Here is a 14,882-nt window from a genome sequence, read left to right as displayed (position 1 = left end):
ATTCATTATAAATTATTAATGCTTCATTTTACATAATATTAAAGATGCACACATTCAAGTTTGATAAACATAGTTAAATACATTCAACTAACCAAGGTGTGACCCACTGGAGCCCATGTTATGTACTGTATTTGCTGAGGGAGACTTGTCTTCACAAAGGTACTATGAAAGAAAAGATTTTAAAAATAGAAAATTGACATATTTTTGTGATGAAGTACAAATAATAATGAAGAAAACAGGGTTCAGTATCTTTATCCAAAGATTACTAACCTTGAATTCAAATCAAAAATAGAATATGAAGCTGTATAAGAATATCTCCATAGCTGTAAATAAATTAACAGAAAACATTAGTATACAAAAAAGTGTATTTTGTGTATTTAACATAGTAAAACATCCCAAGGCACTTCACAAGAGCTTAAGCAGACAAAGATTTACATCGTGCCAAAGAAGGAGACATTGGAAGAGCTCATCAAAGCGTTGGTCGAAGACATAGGTTTTAAGAAGCATCTTAAAGGTGGAGAAAGAGGTGGAGAGTCTGAGAGGCTTATGGAGGGAATTCCAGAGCTTAGGCCCTAGCGCTGAAGGCACAGCCACCAATTGTGGGGATGCAAAGTGGGGGATATACAAGAGGCCAGAGTTGGAGGACCGCAGAGTTCTCGGAGGATGCTCTAGAGATAGGCCATGAATGGATTTGAACATGTGAAAATTTTATTTGCTGGATCGGGAGCCAATGTAGATGAACAACCGCAAGGGTGTTGGATGAACAGGGTTTGGTGTGAGCTAGGATTAGGCTCAAGTTTATGGAAGGTCAAAGATAGGAGGCCAGCCAGGAGAGCATTGGAATAGTTGAATCTGGAGGTAATAAAAGCATGGATAAGCAGTTGGGTTGGGTGGAGGTAGGTGATATTATGAAGATGGTAGTTAAGTCATCTTTGTGATGGAGGGGATATGGAGTTGGAAGCTCAACTCAGGGTCAAATAGGATGCTGAGGTTGCGAGCAGTCTGGATTGGTCTGAAGCAGTGACCAGGAGAGGGATGGGATTGGTGGCGAGGGAATGGAGTTTATGGCGAGAGCTAAAGACAATGGCTTCTGTCTTTCCAATGTTTAACTAGAGAAAATTTCTGCTCATCCAGGACAGCATGTAGCACAAGCTGTCTGACAACACAGATGAGTAACATCAGCAGAGTCTGATGTGTTTTCAGATGATGTCATGGAATGATAGAAATTTACAGCACAGAAGGAGGCCATTTGGCCCATTGTGTCTGCGCCAACCGGCAGGGAGCCAATCAAGCTAATCCCTCTTTCCAGCTCTAGGTCCGTAGTTTGTAGTTTACCTTGTAGTTTACAGCACTTCATCTGCATATCCAAGTACTTTTAAATGTTATGAACGTTTCTGCCTCTACCACCTTTTCAGGGAGTGACTTCCAGATCGTCACCACCCTCTGGGTGAAAAGAATTTCCCCACTAATCCCCACTAAACCTCCTACCTCTTACCCTAAATCTATGCCCCCTGGTTATGGACCCCTCAACCGAGGGGAATCGGGCCTTCCTATCCAGTCTATCTAGATCCCTCATAATTTTATACACTTCAATTAAGTCTCCCCTCAGCCTCCTCTGTTCTAAAGAAAACAACTCAAGCCTATCCAAACTTTCCTCATGACTAAAATTCTGTAGTCCAGGCAACATCCTCGTAAATCTCCTTTGTACCCTCTCTAGTGCAATTACATCTTTCCTCGAGTGCAGTGATAAGAACTTCATGCGGTACTCCAGCTGTGGCCTAACTAGTGTTTTATACAGTTCCAACATAACCTCCCTGCTCTTATATTCTGTGCCTCAGCTAATAAAGCCAAGTATCCTGTATGCTTTCTTGACCATCTTATCTACCCACCTAGCCAACTTTAGGGATCTGTGGAGATAAATTCCAAGGTCCCTCTGTTCCTCCATACTTCTCAGTACCCTACCTTCTATTCTGTATTCCCTTGCCTTGTTGGCCTTCCCCAAATGCATTACCTCACACTTTTCCGGATTGAATTCCACTTACCACTCTTCCGCACCTCCTCTCCCCACCGCCCTCCCCCCCCCCCCTCCTCAACTAGTTCATTGTTATCTTTCTTCAGTTTACAGCTTTCTTCTTCATTATCAACCACATGGCCAATTTTTGTATCATCTCAAAACGTCTTAATTATACCCTCTACATTCAAGTCCAAATCATTGATAGATACCACAAAAAGCAGGGGCCTGGTACTGAGCCCTGCAGAGGCCCACTGGAAACAACCTTCCACTCACAAAAATACCTTTACTTTTTGCTGCCTGTCTCTGAGCCAGTTTTGGATCCAACTTGCCACTTTGCCTTGGATCCCATGGACTTTTGTTTTCTTAACCAGTCTGCCATGTGGGACCTTAGCAAAAGCATTGCTAAAATTCATATGGACTACATCAAATGCACTATCCTCATCAACCCTCCTTGTTACCTCCTCAAAAAATTCAATCATGTTGGTCAGACATGGCTTTCCCTTAACAAATCCATGCTGACTGTCTTTGATTAATCCGTGTCTTTCTGAATGAAAATTTATCCTGTCCCTCAGAATTTTTTCCAACATTTTCCCATCACAGAGGTTAGGCTGACTGGCTTGTAATTACTCAGTCTATTCCTTTTTTCCTTTTTAAACAATGGTACAATGTCCTCCAGTTCTCTGGCCAGAGAGGATTGGAAAATGATGGTCAGAGTCTCCACTACTTTTTCTCTTGCTTCCCTTAATAACTTAGGATACATCTCAGCTGGGTCTGAGAATTTATCTACTTCCTCTCTCGCTATGTTAATTTCATCTAATATTTCACACTGCTCCTCCCTGACTGCTTTGTCTGTATCGTCCCTCTCTTTTGTGAAAAGAGGCACAAAGTATTTTTTTTATTCATTCAAGGGATATGGACATCGCTGGCAAGGCCAGCATTTATTGCCCATCCCGAATTGCCCTTGAGAAACTAAATGGCTTACCAGGCCATTTCAGAGGGCATTTAAGAGCCAACCACATTGCTGTGGGTTTGGAGACACATGTAGGCCAGACCAGGTAAGAACAGCAGATTTCCTTCCCTAATGGACATTAGTGAACCAGATGGATTTTTACAACAATCAACAACAGTTTCACAGTCACCATTAAAATAGCTTTTTTTTCATTAAGAACCATACCTACCTCCTCTGCCTCCACTCACAGGTTACCCTTAAGGTCCCTATGTCGTGAGGAACATTACATAGATAAGAAATAGGAGGGGACCAATGACAGATCTTTGGGGGACTTCGGGTGCAGGGTGGGAAGATAAACCATTTCTGGAGATTCTCTGGCTATGACTGTATGGGTAATTAGGTGTTCTGATGAAAGGACACAGACCTGAAATGTTATATCTGTTGCTCTCTCCAGAGATGCTGCCTGACCTGCTGAGTATTTCCAGCACTTTCTGTTTCTCTTTCAGATTTCCATCATCTGCAGTATTTTGCTTTCCTATATTATATACTATTATAGATAAGAATCGAACCAGGTGAGGGCAGTCATGCTCAGCTGGACAATGGAGGAGAGGTGCGGAGGAGGATGGTGTTGTCACCATTTCAAAGCCTGCAGACGGGAAGGATGAGGAAGGAAAGGGCACCATGGTCTTAGTCACATAGGATGTAATTTGTGACTTTTCGTCAGGATGATTCAGTGCTGCAGCAGGGGCAGAAACCAGATTGGAGATGTTCAATTTGCAGGAAAGTTAAACTCTGATTTGGGAGGTGAAAGCACACTCAAGAACTTTGGAGAAGAAATAGAGGTTGGAGATCGGATGATAGTTTGCAAGGACTGCAGGGTCAAGGATGAATTTTTGGGGGGAATAATGATGGCAGATTTGAAAGGGAGTGGGATAGTACCTGAGGAGAGGGAATCATTTACAATATCAGCTAGCATGAATAAGCATGGTAAGTTGAATGTTCAGTCATTTAAAGTCAAGAGAGCAGGAAGTGGGTCTCATGGACAAAGATAAGCTTTAAGAGGGCGTGAGGGTAGATAGGAGACAAACTAGAGTACTGCATATCCACACAGAAAAAAATCTACCCAGCCACAGGAACAAGAATTCCAATTATACACATAATGGGGATATCATTTTAAATAAGAGATCCAATGGCATCTCATGGACCATAATGATAAATTTAAACAAAAACTGGCTTTTTGGGGAAATCAGTAAAAATATAAATATGAACACTCATCCAAATATTTTCAAAATTTAGCCTAAATAAATTATGAAAAGTATTTGGATATATTGTTAGTGTACTTATTGTGAAAGGACAGAGACTGGGCTGTCCCAGCACTTTTTTTTCCCTCAAATACATTCTACAGTCTTTATTACCCATTCATAGAGTGGAAAATCTAATTGTATATATTAAAATTACTGGAGGAGTGGAAGGATTTGCAACATTATGCTTCAAAATGAATGTAAAACTCAAGTCAGGCTTCCTTTATGGAAACATTCATTGTAAATGTGTCTACATTTACCTGAAATACCAATTTTGGTGATGCTGTGATAGGTCTTTACAAACACAAAAAGACCTTTCATGTAAAATTAGATGGAAGATTTATCACTGGTCCTGTATTTTGGCCATGACAGCTAGCTTAAAGTTTCGGCACCGAGTGCAGGAATCTGCTAACCCTTATCACAACAATCAATGTGACAATGAAAGGTCATGATTTTGTGAATAAATCAAATTTTAATTTAATTCTAATTGACAAATGTCAGTCTTCACTTATGCTTAAATTTTAGGTCCAACATGTCTACTGCATTGTGAAATTTTCATGGGCTACTCCCAGAGCAGTTTGACCCGCTGCACACTCATCCATATCCAAACAGCCCAGCTGTTAACCCGACTTCAGGACATGTTCTGCCTGTCTTTATAAAGGTTCAATAGCCCCAAGTGAGCTTCCCCCTACTCCCAAATATCTTCAGCATATACTGGGAGATTTGCTGCTTTGGTCATTACTGTACTTTCCCCATCTGTTGTCAGCAGTTATTTCCCAACAGGTGATTTGATATTTTTGCAGGCCCATATCCTTCCCCTTCTCACCTATATCCTGCCCTTCTGCCACCTGGTCCAATGATTTCCCCCTCATCCCCTGCCTTTCTATGCTGCTTGACCTAAATCTGCACTTGTACTAACTCATAAGTGCAGTGCCATGGGGGATGTCTAGTATATTATTTGTCAGACCACTGGGATATAGAAGCTATGTCATTAGCCCTACCATACAATAAGATTCCTATAAAAAGTTTCCTTTTCATATTTGCTGTATGATTCTCAGAATTCAAGCTCAATTCTTTTGTTCTTACTAAAACAAGAATAAATATTATTTAAAATGTCATATGTTACCTTTGAAAAATTACTTTCCAGAAGAGCATACTTTTCATCAGGTGATACCATATAATAACCAGCTTTGACCTGCTCCTATATATTGAAAGTTAAAGGCAAAATTAAAATTTAAGAAGACTACCTTGCCTTTTATGTTAAAATTGCTTTATTTCATCAGCACAGTACACAAGATGCTAGCTTTTGTAAATGAGTAAACATGTAACAGACATTCAACACATTATAAAACCAATGGAATAGGAAAATGAAAAACTGTATTTGTGAGCATATTCATCAGCAACCAGTGAGATGTACCTACTGTCACATATAGCAGCTTGAACATAATAAAACATCTCAAGGTGCTTCCAAGGAGAAGTATAAAACAAATTTTGACACCAAGTCACACAAGAAATATTAGGTCAGATTTCCAAAAGCTTGGTCAAAGAGGTAGATGTAAGACATGTCTTAAAGGAAGAGAGAGAGAAGTTGAGAGGCAGAGAGGTATAGGGAGGGAATTCCAGGGTTATCAATAGTGGAGCGATTACAATTGCAGATGTACAAGAGACCAAAATTACGGGAGGATAGAGATCTTGGAAGGTTGTGGGGCTGGAGGAGATTGCAGAGATAGGGAGGGTACAGGCCATGGAAGGATTTTACAAAATGATGGGAATTTTAACATCAAGGCATTGCTTAGCTGGAAACCATTGTAGGTCAGTGAGTACAAGGGTGATAGGTGAATGGGACTTGGTGTGAGTTAGGACGTGGGCAGCAGAGTTTTGGATGACCTCAAGTTTATGGAAGGTAGAACATGGGAGACCAGCCAGTAGCATATTGGAATAGTCAAGTCTAGAGGTAATAAAGGCACGGATGAGGGTGTCAGTGGCAGGTGGGCTGAGGCAAGGATGGAGTCAGGCAATGTTGCAGAGGTGGAAATAGGTGGCCTTAATGAAGACACAGTTATGTGTCTCATCTCGGGATCAAATATGACACCAGAGTTGTGAGCAGTCTGGTTCAGCCTTAGACAGTTGCGAGGGAGAGGGATGGAGTTGGTGTCTAGGGAACAGAGTTTGTGGCAGCGACTGAAGACAATGGCTTCAGTATTCCCAGTATTTTGTTGGAGGAAACTTTTGTTCATTTTCTGCATTTCCTGCAAATCCAGTTCTGCATTTTGGACAAGCAATGTGACAATTCAGAGACAGTGAAGGAGTTGAGAGAGGGGGTGGTGAGGTCGAGGGGGTGTCATAAATGTACATGTGGTAACTGATGCTGTGTTTTCAGATGATTTAGATGAGAAATAGGAGAGCGCCAAGGATCTATCCTCGGCTGACATCAGAGATAACGGTGCGGAAGTGGAAAGAGGAGCCATTGCAAGTGATTCGCTGACTACGATTAGATAGATAAGAATGGAACAAGTGAGTGCATTCCCACCCAGCTGGAAAATGGCGAAGAGGTGTTGGAGGAGGATGGTGTGGTGAACCGTGTCAAAGGCTGGATGCCAGGTCAAGAAGAATGAGGAGGGAAAGTTTACCTTTGCCACAGTCACATAGAATATCATTTGTGACTTTGATAAGAGCCGTTTTGTACTGTGGCAGGATTGGATTAGAGGGATTCAAACATGGTGTTCTGGGAAAGAGTGTGCAGATTTGGAAGGTGACAGCATGTTTAAGGTCTAAGTGACTACATGAACCCAAAATTGTGGGGCTCTGTAGGTAAGATTAAGACTCACTAGTGACAAGCAGGGTCACAAAATTAGTGCGCCTGATTCTAAGTGAGCTGTATTTTGTAGCAAAGAAAATCCTGGCATTTCCAACGGGAGCTAAGGGCATAAGCCTCATTATTGCTACACTTAATGTGTTATTTAGGCACCCATTCTCATCACAGGTTCAAAATTTGCTTGCCACTAGTCCACAGACTTTCTTTCATGCTTCATTACTCAATAATTTCACCTCTATTTTGCCATGTATTTTTTACATTTCTCACTCAGCCCTGAATTCTGAGCAAATGCAGGCAAATATTTCCAATCTATTTGGACTTTCTAACAGTTGAAACAATAGGCTGAATCATAACAGGGGAAGGTTATGCAGGTGAGAAGATGGAGTTCCTGTCAAGAAGCACAAAAGTTTGAGTAACCCCATCACAGCATGTGCAGTTTTTGTTTGATAGGTTTCCCACCTGGAAGTCAGCCTGATTGATTGGTTTCGCATCCACTCAGATGGGGAGCATCTCCAGAGCCGTGTAAATAAGTCAGCTGCTGCTGCTAGTGGCCGTGTTGTGGGGGTGGGGGGATGTGATGGTGGGGGGCACTTTGGGGCTTGGGGGCTTTGCACTCATATTCCCCCTAGTCCACAAGCAGTGCTGTAAAGGCACTTACCTTCTTCCTGAAGCTGACAACACCTCCCTTCAGCTGCTAGGGCTGGGAATTTACGCGGAAAAAGCGGACGGTGATAGAGGCGGTGGGGGTGTCGTAAGATCGTGTGAGATAGCGTCGGGTTGGGCCCCGACATCATCACACCGGGACACAATTTCACAATCAGCAAACAGCAAGTCGCGTGGGGACTCTGCTTGTGTTTCGAAAACAAGCAATTAAAAGCTAATTTAGATGATTAAGAAGGCAATTGAAACTAATTTTACGGGCCCCTGCAAATTTTTTGAGTAATGCATAGGCGCCAAAGAGGGTCAGAGCCTCGGCCTCGGCCTTGGCAGTGAATATAGCATACTAAATTGAAAGAAGTACTCGCTGCTCACAATGTGGTCTCCTCTACACTGGGGAGACCAAACATAGATTGGGTGACGGCTTTGCGGAACACCTCCGCTCAGTCCATAAGCATGACCCCGAGCTTCTGGTTGCTGGCCATTTCAAAACACGCCCCTGCTCTCATGCTCACATCTCTGTCCTGGGATTGCTGCAGTGTTCCAATGAACATCAATGCAAGCTCGAGGAACAGCATCTCATTTACTGATTAGGCACACTACAGCATGCCGGACTGAACATTGAGTTCAATAATTTCAGAGCATGATGGGTCCCCCCTTTTTATGCTTAGTTATTTTTTTCCTTTTTTCTTTTTCGTTTTTATTTGACTGTGTTCGGGGAGCCCGTCCACCAGAGCAGTGATGGACGATCCCAAGATCCAAAATTCGTTTTCCAGCCCCAAAGGCAACCTGAGGGTTTAGGCGGCTCCTCATCTTCTTACTTTTTAAAACTTTTAATAAACCTGCCTAAATCAAGTTTGTAGCTTTGACTCTGGGTATTTGCAGCATTTGCAAACAAGAGCTGATGAAATGTTTTATTACCTGCACCCCCTTCCCCCAACCCCTCGCACCCCCTTCCCAGCACCCCCCTCGCACCATCTTCCTCTCGCACCCCCTTCCCCTGCACCCCCTCCGCTACCCCCAGCAGCCCCCTTCCCAGCTCCCTCTCGCATCCCCTTCCCTCCACCCCTTCCCACCGCACCCCTCCCACCCCCCTTCCCTCCCGCACCCCTTTCCCCCCACCTCCTCCCACCGGCATCCACCTACACCTGAGCAGGGGCCCGAACAACCCCACTGCCTTGTGGGCGTCTTGGGAGAGACCAAGGCTAATGGAGTAAACCCTAACAGAAAATCCGGAGCGGAACCCCGAAGGCAGTCATGTGGTCACCTTTGGCATGTTTCCGGCAGTTCCTGCAGCCATACTGGTGCCAAACGTCGTGCTCTGCACTCCTTTGGACCCCACCAGGAAGGCCGAGAGTTGGGTTTTGACGCTTGGGCAACTCACAACCTCCATACATCTGGCCAGGCATGCGCCATGGAGAGGTCACTCCATAGTCGCCTCACAGCGACCAAAGCAACATGGAAGGCAGCAGTTACGGGTTATAAGTCCAGCTCAATTGGCGTAGAGATTGGTTGCCTTTGTCGGTGGGTGAGGTCATCGCATCTCACTGGACAGCAACTGCCCGCCTCAAACCGGGCAGCCCCTGGTCAGTAAGGTTCTGTCCCGCCACAGTCTACCTGCTTCAATGGGTGCTTGGAGCTCGGGGTCATTGCCTGACAAGTGGACTGTAACACGGCACCAAACAGCACGACAAAAAAGGAAAGAAGGTACCAGCCCTTCGTTTTGCAAGCTGGAACGTCAGAACTATGTGTCCTGGCCTGTCGGAAGACCTTACACAAATCAACGATTCTCAGAAGACCGCCATCATTAACAACGAGCTCAGTAGACTCAATGTGGACATTGCAGCACTTCAGGAGATACGCCTCCCTGCGAGCGGATCTGTAAGAGAGCAAGACTACACCTTCTTTTGGCAGGGTCGGGATCCTGAAGAACCAAGACAGCATGGAGTGGGCTTCGCCATCAGAAACTCTTTGCTCAACATGATAGAGCCACCCTCAAATGGCTCGGAACGCATACTGTCCATCCGACTGTTCACCGCCTCTGGTCCAGTACACCTACTCAGCGTCTATGCTCCAACACTCTGCTTCCCACATGAAGCTAAAGACCAGGTCTACGAGGAACTCCATAATATCATTAGTAGCATCTCCAATACCGAACACCTGTTACTGCCGGGGGACTTTAATGCCAGGGTTGGGGCCGACCATGACTCATGGCCCTCCTGCTTTGGGCGCTATGGTATTGGAAGGATGAATGAGAATGAACAGAGACGGCTTGAATTGTGTACCTATCATAACCTCTGCATCACCAACTCGTTCTTTCATACTAAACCCTGTCACCAGATTTCTTGGAGGCACCCAAGATCACGTTGTTGGCACCAGCTGGTGAGCCTCTTTAAATGGTGTTCAAATCACACGCAGCTTCCACAGTGTGGACTGCGACACTGACCACTCCCTGGTGTGCAGCAAGGTTGGACTCAAACCAAAGAAGCTGCATCACTCCAAGCAGAAGGGCCGCCCACGCATCAACACGAGTAGAATTCCTCATCCACAGTTGTTACATAAGTTTCTAAATTCACTTGAAAAAGCCTTTCAAAACACTCCGACAGGGGATGTAGAGACCAAGTGGGCCCACATCAGAGACGCCATCTATGACTCAGCAATGACCACCTATGGCAAACGTGTGAAGCAGAATGCAGACTGGTTTCAATCTCACTTTGAAGAGCTGGAACCTGTCATAGCCACTAAGCGCATTGCATTGCTGAACTACAAGAAAGCCCCCAGCGAGTTAACATCCGTAGCACTTAAAGTAGCCAGAAGCGCTGCACAAAGAACAGCCAGGCACTGCGCAAATGACTACTGGCAACACCTATGCAGTCATATTCAGCTGGCCTCTGACACCAGAAACATCAGAGGAATGTATGATGGCATTAAGCGAGCTTTTGGGCCAACCATCAAGAAGATCGCCCCCCTCAAATCTAAATCTGGGACACAATCACTGACCAACGCAAGCAAATGGACTGCTGGGTTGAGCACTACCTGGAACTGTACTCCAGAGAAAATGTTGTCATTGAAACCGCCCTCAATGCAGCCCAGTCTCTGCCAGTCATGGATGAGCTGGACGTACAGCCATCAGAATCGGAACTCAGTGATGCCATTGATTCTCTAGCCAGCGGAAAAGCCACTGGGAAGGACGGCATTACCCCTGGAATAATCAAGAGTGCCAAGCCTGCTATACTCTCAGCACTCCATGAACTGCTTTGCCTGTGCTGGGACGAGGGAGCAGTACCACAGGACATGCACGATACCAATATCATCACCCTCTATAAGAACAAGGGTGACCGCGGTGACTGCAACACTACCGTGGAATCTCCCTGCTCAGCATAGTGGGGAAAATCTTTGCTCGAGTCGCTGTAAACAGGCTCCAGAAGCTGGTTGAGCGTGTCTACCCTGAGGCACAGTGTGGCTTTCAAGCACAGAGATCCACCATTGACATGCTGTTCTCCCTTCGCCAGCTACAGGAGAAATGCCGCGAAAAACAGATGCCCCTCTACGTTGCTTTCATTGATCTCACCAAAGCCTTTGACCTTGTCAGCAGACGTGGTCTCTTCAGACTACTAGAAAAGATCAGATGTCCACCAAAGCTACTAAGTATCTTCACCTCATTCCATGACAATATGAAAGGCACAATTCAGCATAGCGGCGCCTCATCAGACCCCATTCCTATCCTGAGTGGCGTGAAACAGGGATGTGTTCTCGCACCTACACTGTTTGGGATTTTCTTCTCCCTGCTGCTCTCACATGCGTTCAAGTCTTCAGAAGAAGGAAGTTTCCTCCACACAAGATCAGATGGCAGGTTGTTCAACCTTGCCCGTCTAAGAGAGAAGACCAAAGTACGGAAAGTCCTCATCAGGGAACTCCTCTTTGCTGACGATGTTGCATTAACATCTCACGCTGAAGAGTGTCTGCAGGGACTCATCGACAGGATTGCGGCTGCCTGCAATGAATTTGGCCTAACCATCAGCCTCAAGAAAACGAACATCATGGGACAGGACGTCAGAAATGCTCCATCCATCAATATCGGCAACCACGCTCTGGAAGTGGTTCAAGAGTTCACCTAGCTAGGCTCAACTATCACCAGTAACCTGTCTCTAGATGCAGAAATCAACAAGTGCATGGGAAAGGCTTCCACTGCTATGTCCAGACTGGCCAAGAGAGTGTGGGAAAATGGCGCACTGACGCAGAACACAAAAGTCCGAGTGTATCAAGCATGTGTCCTCCTACCTTGCTCCACGGCAGCAAGGCCTGGACAACGTATGTCAGCCAAGAGCGACATCTCAATTCATTCCATCTTCACTGCCTCCAGAGAATCCTTGGCATCAGGTGGCAGGACCGTATCTCCAATACAAAAGTCCTCGAGGCGGCCAACATCCCCAGCATATACACCCTACTGTGCCAGCGGCACTTGAGATGGCTTGGCCATGTGAGCCGTATGGAAGATGGCAGGATCCCCAAGGACACATTGTACAGCGAGCTCTTCACTGGTATCAGACACACCAGCCGTCCATGTCTCCGCTTTAAAGACGTCTGCAAACGCGACATGAAGTCCTGTGACATTGACCACAGGTCATGGGAGTCAGTTGGCAGCGATCGCCAGAGCTGGCGGGCAGCCATAAAGGCAGGGTTAAAGTGTGGCAAGTTGAAGAGACTTAGCAGTTGACAGGAAGAAAGGCAGAAGCGCAAGGGGAGAGCCAAATGTGTAACAGCCCCGACAACCAATTTTATCTGTAGCACCTGTGGAAGAGTCTAGAATTGGCCTTTTGAGCCACTCCAGGCGCATACCCATTGTCTCTCGAGACAAGGAGGCCAAAGAAGATTTTAGGTTTTTCAGTTTGTGTCGTTTGTTTCCACTGTGCTTACCCACTGTTTTGCTTTTTTTAATGTGTTTTTTTATGTTGGTGCTTGGCGTGCTCTGTGCTTTACAGTCATTCACACCCTCTCTTTACTAACGCTTTGTCTTTCAGCACACCATTCACATACCGTTCGCCTTTGTTCCATGAATTTCCGGTCAGTTTTCTCTGTGACCCTGTCCTATCAACACCTTCACCTTTGTTATCTCTTGCCCCACCCCCGCTTTACTTGCTTAAAACCGTTCACATTTCTAATATTTGTCAGTTCTGAAGAAGGGTCTCTGACCTGAAACGTTAACTCTGCTTCTCTCTGCACAGATGCTGCCAGACCTGCTGAGTATTTCCAGCATTTCTTGTTTTTATTTCAGATTTCCAGCATCTGCAGTATTTTGCTTTTATCTCAAATTTTACTGTTTATTTAAACTGAGTACATTGTTTTCATTTCCTTTAAAAAAAAATTACCCTAGCTTTGCTGTTCTTATTGCTGCAATTGGCCTGATGAACATTTCATGATAATTGTCACTGGTGACAGGAAAGTATTAGTTTAAAACAGTACATTAGTAAATACCACTAAACATGGCTCATAACTTTTAAAGTCTAAAATAATGACGGTACTCACAAAAGTGGTGTTGAGTAAAATGTTAGTCGATTTCTGTGTTTCAAGATTATAGCGAATAACGTTTCCTTCTTTGTTTTTATGTAGGTATTCATTCTCTAAAAAATATTAACATAGCTATGTAAATTTTCTGAAGTATGAATACAATTTTAAAGAAAATATTTTTAATTTAATAAAAGAACACACAACTCGCAGCTCCTTTCAGAGAACAGAGTCTTCCTAAGAAATAGACTATGAAGGCACCAATCTAATTGGTCTAAGACCAATCTTTTCGCAATAAAAAATCATTTTCTTCCAACTGTCAGTAACTGTAAAGCAAGGATAAGAACTTTGACTCCTTCCTCCTTTCAGTTTCCTCAACTAGCATGTACAGATGGTAGATAGGGTGCAACTTTCAGAAGCTATAAATAGACTACACTATGTAATTCACAATGCAAATGCCGGGTCAAACAAACAGAAACTGCCAAGCAAACACTTCTTCAAGGAACAGAAACCAAGATGGCTAAAAGAACCAACCATTTAATAATAGTCTGCATTATGGGGCAAGGATCTCAGTAACTCTTTTTTGAGGGTTAGTGCGCACCTGGTACACAGGCCCTCAGCACCACACCAATTTCACCAAATCTAGCTGGACCACATCGAGTGTTATCAGGCCTCATTCGCTTCTACCAAAGTGGTTCACTACTCCAGGATCATCCTGTAGAGTAAGGATAACTCCAGACATCTTTTCTCCACTACCAACATCTCTTTAAAACCAAAGACTAGTGTGAGTAGTTCATGAACTTCTTTGTTACTAATGTTAAGACCAGTTGAGAAAGCTGTCTAGGGTTCCCTTTCAGCCTTCACCTGGTCTTACTGTAACAGGAATTTTATTTTTAACACACTGTGTTTTGAGCTCCCCCTTTGGTGAATCCTTGTTCACCGCTTTCCAATTATAAGACAAAGAAATGAGCACAAACAGGCTTTCTTGGGTTTAAAGAAGCAAAGTGAAATTTATTAAAACTTAAACTCTAATTTGGTTAACGCCTTTGGATACACGCCATGCCCTACACTAGCATGCATAAGCGATACGCACAGGCAAAAAGAGACAGAAAGAGCAGAAGAAAAATAAAGTAGAGAGGTTTGAGGCAATATCTGAAGAGTTTCTTGTTACTGTACTTTGAGCTCACTGTAGTCCTTGCTTGCAGGTAGATCTTGCTTTTCATTGGGGCCCAGTATTCTTCTTAAACCTTGTTGAGTGTAGGAGACTTTTCTCTCTTGGGGTTCATGTATGTTCAGTGAATTTCAGTTCTGTGAGAAGAGATGGAAGCAGACAGGAGAGGAAGCGGCGAGCCAGCCATGAGAGCTCTTTTCAGTCCAGGAGCAAACAGCTTTCTGCCTGTTCAAAACTCTGTGGTAAGTTCAAATTTAAAAAAAAACTCAGGTGGGCCAGCAGATTAGTCATGTGACTAGCTGGTGTGACCACATTTGTTTGTGTATTCAGCCATCTTAGCAGTTAACCTGAGCTGCTCCACCCTCAATGTCTGGTAATCAATAGTCCATTGTGGAGTAATTTGGAGCAGGGAGTAGCCCCTTTGTCCTTTCCAAGTACTGTCCGTTAATATGCAAAAATGTCTCTCCAGC

At 44.4% G+C, this 14,882-nt stretch overlaps 1 protein-coding gene and 1 long non-coding RNA gene across 4 annotated transcripts in view; one reads left to right on the top strand and one right to left on the bottom strand.

The window, feature by feature from the left end:
* fap (fibroblast activation protein, alpha) overlaps positions 1–14,882 on the bottom strand; it is a 141,557-nt gene that overhangs the window by 79,422 nt on the left and 47,253 nt on the right. For all 3 annotated transcript variants that reach the window (XM_068035239.1, XM_068035241.1, XM_068035240.1), the window contains 4 exons: positions 13,263–13,357; positions 5,391–5,465; positions 271–323; positions 93–162 (listed from right to left, as the gene is read on the bottom strand). In XM_068035239.1, coding sequence (XP_067891340.1) covers positions 93–162; positions 271–323; positions 5,391–5,465; positions 13,263–13,357 — 293 coding nt within the window. The remainder of the gene's footprint in view (positions 1–92; positions 163–270; positions 324–5,390; positions 5,466–13,262; positions 13,358–14,882) is intronic.
* The window catches only part of LOC137372002 (uncharacterized), a 91,529-nt gene that overhangs the window by 68,643 nt on the left and 8,004 nt on the right, over positions 1–14,882 (top strand). The window lies entirely within an intron of this gene.

Source organism: Heterodontus francisci, chromosome 7 (assembly GCF_036365525.1).
Source record: "Heterodontus francisci isolate sHetFra1 chromosome 7, sHetFra1.hap1, whole genome shotgun sequence".
In the NCBI taxonomy this organism is placed as follows: Eukaryota; Metazoa; Chordata; class Chondrichthyes; order Heterodontiformes; family Heterodontidae; genus Heterodontus; species Heterodontus francisci.
The sequence above is the reverse complement of the archived record's forward strand: the minus strand, read 5'-3'. Positions and strand labels throughout refer to the sequence as shown.